This window comes from Drosophila hydei, unplaced genomic scaffold (assembly GCF_003285905.1).
Source record: "Drosophila hydei strain 15085-1641.00,03,60 unplaced genomic scaffold, DhydRS2 tig00000211-arrow-pilon, whole genome shotgun sequence".
NCBI classification, from domain to species: domain Eukaryota; kingdom Metazoa; phylum Arthropoda; class Insecta; order Diptera; family Drosophilidae; genus Drosophila; species Drosophila hydei.
The window spans coordinates 287,550-292,352 of NW_022045685.1; the positions used below are offsets into that span (position 1 = coordinate 287,550).

Here is a 4,803-nt window from a genome sequence, read left to right on the forward strand (position 1 = left end):
CAATTTAGTAGAGCTGAAGGGGAGGCGTGTGCATACCCTGTGCGAGCTGCTAGACGTGTGGGTATAACTTGTAGTCATGGTATGTTAACTTTTGTATTTTTGTTTGTGTGCCTTTGTTCTTTATTTTGCTCGATTGCCAAAGGCGCGTCATACACGGCGTATGCTTGATGCACCCCTCGTTGAGGATGTAATTAAAAAACGGCAACAAAAAGCTGCACTGACAGCATGTACAACTTGCTGCACGACACCGACACCGGCACCGGCACCGACATCGACATCGACACTCGAAAGCGGGGCCCAGGCCAGTCTCAAACCGAATGCCAATGCCTCAATAACTCAATGCCTCAATGGCCCAATGGCTCGTGCCCCCCAATGCCTTATGCCTGATGCCTGATGCCTGATGCCTGATGCCTGCTGCCTGATGCCTCATGCCTGTCTCTTGGCACATGGCTTGCTGCTCGGTTCGGCGACGACTGAATCGATGAGCTTCGATGGCAGTATACAAAGCAGTGCCGACGATATCCATAGCTCAAAGCTAAATCTCTGCACAAACAGGATATATATAGCAGCAGGAGTCAAAGTCAATCGCAACCAGCCACCAACACCAACCCGAACCAGCCGAGCCGAAAACTCTCTCAAGCGCCAAGCGTGCCGATGTCGATACCGCGCGTTCGTTTCGACTTGGTTTTGTAGTCAGTCAGCTTTTGTTCAGCTGTTTTTATATGCTCGTTGTTGTTGCTGTTGCTTCTGGTGTTTTTTGAGTTTTTCCTTTTGCTTTTTTAGCTTGCTCTGCTCGTGCTTCTGCCCTGCCTGTCTGTCTCTCGCCCCCTAACCATGCCCACGTGCGCCCTGCCATGTGATTTTTTGCGGGTACTTTTTGTGATATTGAGCCGGCTGCTGTTGGGCGCACTCAAGGGAAACTCAGAAGTTGACTCCTTGCAGTAGTCGTTGTTGTTGTTGTTGCTGCTGATGGGGCAAAGCTACTGCTGCCTGGACGTATTCGGTTTAGTGTGATTTGTATGCGCACCGATTTGCGCTCCCGCTCCTATTCTTATCTCCACTTACATGGGCAATGTTGATATGGATCCGAGTCAAGTTGGTAGCTGGATAGCGATTTTACGAGCTCAATGAGAAGTAACCGGCAAAAAGCTGCACAAGTAGCTGTGCACATCAAACCGAGCTGAAAGCGGAACACTTAGTTGAATCAGTTGAATAGACTCGACAACAGACAGCGACACAGAAAAGAAAAAAACCCAGCACTGGACAGAGGCAGGTACATGGATCAAAGTGGAACCAACAACAACAACAACAGCAACGAAACACATACACTTTGGGCATGTACTCAACAAGTACTTGAGATATGGCAACAGCTCGCCCCACAACACATCAAAATCGAAGATCTAAGAGAATCTCTGAGAGCTAGTTGAAGCGCTGCCGGGGCTAACTAGGAGGAGCATTTCAACTCGTGGTCAAGTTTAATGATTTACTAAACGCTTCCGCCAACAAATTGGAATTTGTTGTACCAGTTTCAGCTGGCTTATCGTGGCCATCAGAAACTTCAGCTGCCAGCTGGGCACGAGGCAAGCAGCATTGGTCAGCTAAACAAGTTAAAGATGAGGCCGATTATTATGTTGTTTCTATACCCTAGTAGAGGGTCGCTGTTGCCAGTTAAAAAGTCTTGGGGTATAGAGGCAAAAAAGCTGTCATGCGACGTATTTATAGAAACCATAAAAAAGTATATTAGCAATAGCGATGGAACAGATCACTTTCGTGCGAGTCTAATTGGCCAATAGGCAAACAAATATATTTAAGTCAAATTCCTGAAAACATAAGGTGAATGCTGTTCTACACTCGACTTGTCGTGTATAACTAAAATCGGGAAAATCGGGGAGACTTCATGGAGAGCTATCTAATCAATCTTGTCCAAGCGACCAGAATGCAGCGTGGTACGCGAGATAAACTTTTTACCCTGCGGTTTATTGGTGTCAGTCTCCATGCTTCGCTCTTTAAATCTATCCTTTATATATTGGACACGCGCCGGATCGACATTACTGCGACGTCTAAGTGGATTGTAATGTGGGATCTTCCGTGCCGGCTGCTCCGGCGCCTTGGGCTGCGGCGGCGGCTTTGCGACGCCAACGTTTTTCATGCTTTGCTCAGCTGGCGAGTGCTCGACGGTAACAACGGCTGTATTGCTTGGCTGATCCACCGCCATATCTGTATAGCCAATTGGCACATTGCTGTTACGGTTTATCTTGCCCTGTTCTATCTGCAACTGCTCCAGCGGATTTAAGCAAACGCTGTATTGCCTAATGTTTGTTCGATTCTCATAGATCGGCAGCTCCATGTGCATGTTGGAGTAACCCAATGGCAAGTTATTGCTGCACTGTACCATCTTTGGGGCAATCTTATCGATTAGCTGGGATACGTAGCGTCCTGGCGTTAGTTGCAATTTGATATGCGGCTCCTTTTTAACCAACTCAACCGAAGCAAATGGCTGTAACTGCTTGGAATCTGAAGAGAATGCACAAACGAGCACATCAATTTCATATCACATTATCAGAATAGTGCGATAGGAAGACGGAAGCAATCCGCTCTACTCACTGTAGGTCAACGAGCGTTTCAGCTGCAGTCCCTTGATAGGGGCTCTCAATTGAAGTTGACGCAACATCCTCTGTATCGGTATCAGGATACTACTAGGGACTCCAACTACGGGAGGCTGCCACTTCAAAATTTAGTGCAGTCGATGTATCTGCCTAGTTAGTTCAATGTGTTTAATTCACTTTTCTATTGCAGTTCACAATTTACTACTGTTTTTCCAAGTTGATTTTTGTTATTTTCCCTTAGTCCGAAAAATTGATGTAGTGCCAGAAAAAAAGTAGGAATGAAATGAAATGCTCGACAGACGAGTTTACCCTGGGCTCACTCTCTGACATATTGCCTGAGTGCAATTTCAAAGCCTGCTCGTTTGCGACAGCCACTGGCCAGCCAGGGCTGACATTCTGCCCAGCCCTGTCCGCCTGCCCGCCTGTCTGCCAGCCTGCCTGCCGGTCTGCCTTCTCGAATTTGTTTTCTGGTGAAAAAAAAGCTTCATGCATATTTATAGTTCCGCTTGTTGACAAATATCGCGCAGTGTTGACTGACGGCCCGGCAAACGGAAGCTGCACTGATTAGAAACCTAGTGCCGCCCGCCCCGTCTAGATTCCGGTCCATAAAAATGTGCACCAAGCACTAGACAGTGTCCAGGCACCAACAAAATCTAAATATATCAGGCGTGCTCGACTCGGCTGTGCTCGCCTGGTAAATACCCTAACGAATCTCTCTCTCTCTCTCCCTCACTCTCTCTCTCTCTCTACATATTTTTGAAGTGAAACTTTCTATCAGAGCTACATAAGCCCTCATAGACTCAAATTTCAACTAGATAGAATAGGTAATTATATGAGGTGGCTTTGGCTGGGCAGCTGTAGCAACTGTCAAACTGTCTCATAACTAATTTGATTAAAGCCGTTTATATCTAAATATATTCTAAGCCATATATATCTATAACACATCATACCCTTTAGCCGCCTTTGTCTGCCTGTTGCTTATATTGCATGAGCACCTTATACCCTTGATAGCTACTTCCAATGGGTTCCGGGGGTGCCCAAATACTAACTAAAATGCGCTTGGCTTTGGCTTAAAAACACAAACGCCACTTTAGTCACAGAGGAAAGAGCGCGCGTTGATGTCGTTTCCTGTACAAAAAATGTAACATTTCTATGCTCTCTCCTGCTAACTGAGCCATAACTCAGCCTGGCCATAGCCCCGCTATGCAATGGGTTTTTTATGCATTTTTCCTATATATATATAGAACTATATAAAGTAAGATCAGGCAACTAGCTGTAAATAGATGCATCAATATATGCAAGCGACTTTTTGTAGTTAACACCAAGATTTGCCTTCAGGCGCAGTTCATCAATAATTTAATTGATATTTATTTTGAAATATTTGAAACAAAATAAACTTTTGCTTGCTTAGACATCATTTTAATTAGTATGAATAGAAATTAATGATTTTAATAGAAACAAAATTAACATTTTATCTTTGAATTGCAATGCTTACAACTTTTATATAATTTGTTTTTCATTATAAAAACGAACTCAACTCGAACTTTTAAATAGTTTAAAAATAGTAAAAAATAAAAATTGTAATAAAAACTTTGCCACATATTTAAGTTGGTTTTCTTACAATTATTATTACAATAGCATAATTGTTTCTTGTAGAATTATTTGCTCAGACAGAGCTGAGCCTGCAACAAAGTCTTAAACTGGCAAGAGCAGCGCCGGCGCTATGGCCAGCATTGTTTGGCAATTTATGGAACAATGGAGTTGCGTTCTTGAAAGGGCGGCATACAATAAAAGCCACTGGACCTTGGCCGCGATCATTGTGCGAGAGCCTTAAGCCCGGCTCGAACTGGCCCCGCATGTGTGGCCGGTGCTTTCACATTAGCAAACCTATTAGCATTTGGCTAATCCGCACTTAGGCTTAATATGAGCCATACATGAGCATGAGCATGGGCATGGGCATGAGGATGCGCGGTAGACTGGCTGTCGGTAAACGGACGAGAGACCTGAGCCCTTTATCGCAGGTCGATCGTGCATGCCCTTTGTTTTGGCATATGCACTTGCAACTGCCACTGCAACTGGGCATTGTGCAACCAACTGTGGGCCGGCTCAGCACTTGTCTTAATCCCCTCGAAAATGGATAGCATATCCAATGGCCAGTGGACAAACAAAAGCACACCCGGCCACAATGGGCAACAAA

General features: G+C 45.0%; 1 protein-coding gene across 1 annotated transcript; it reads right to left on the reverse strand.

Moving 5' to 3' along the window:
* Positions 1-1,752: 1,752 nt before the first annotated feature.
* Positions 1,753-2,901, reverse strand: LOC111593046. The gene is made up of 2 exons (XM_023305616.1): positions 2,605-2,901; positions 1,753-2,514 (listed from the first exon to the last, which is right to left on the reverse strand). The coding sequence occupies exons 1-2, from the start codon at positions 2,669-2,671 to the stop codon at positions 1,910-1,912; spliced, it is 672 nt and encodes a 223-aa protein (XP_023161384.1). The 5' UTR covers positions 2,672-2,901; the 3' UTR covers positions 1,753-1,909.
* Positions 2,902-4,803: the final 1,902 nt, after the last annotated feature.

Bases quoted from the DNA above. Each gene is read 5' to 3' on its own strand.
- LOC111593046 (XM_023305616.1), bottom strand. From the start codon at position 2,671: ATGTTGCGTCAACTTCAATTGAGAGCCCCTATCAAGGGACTGCAGCTG. The intron at 2,515-2,604 runs GTGAGTAGAGCG...CATTCTCTTCAG, and splicing joins GAAACGCTCGTTGACCTACA to ATTCCAAGCAGTTACAGCCA.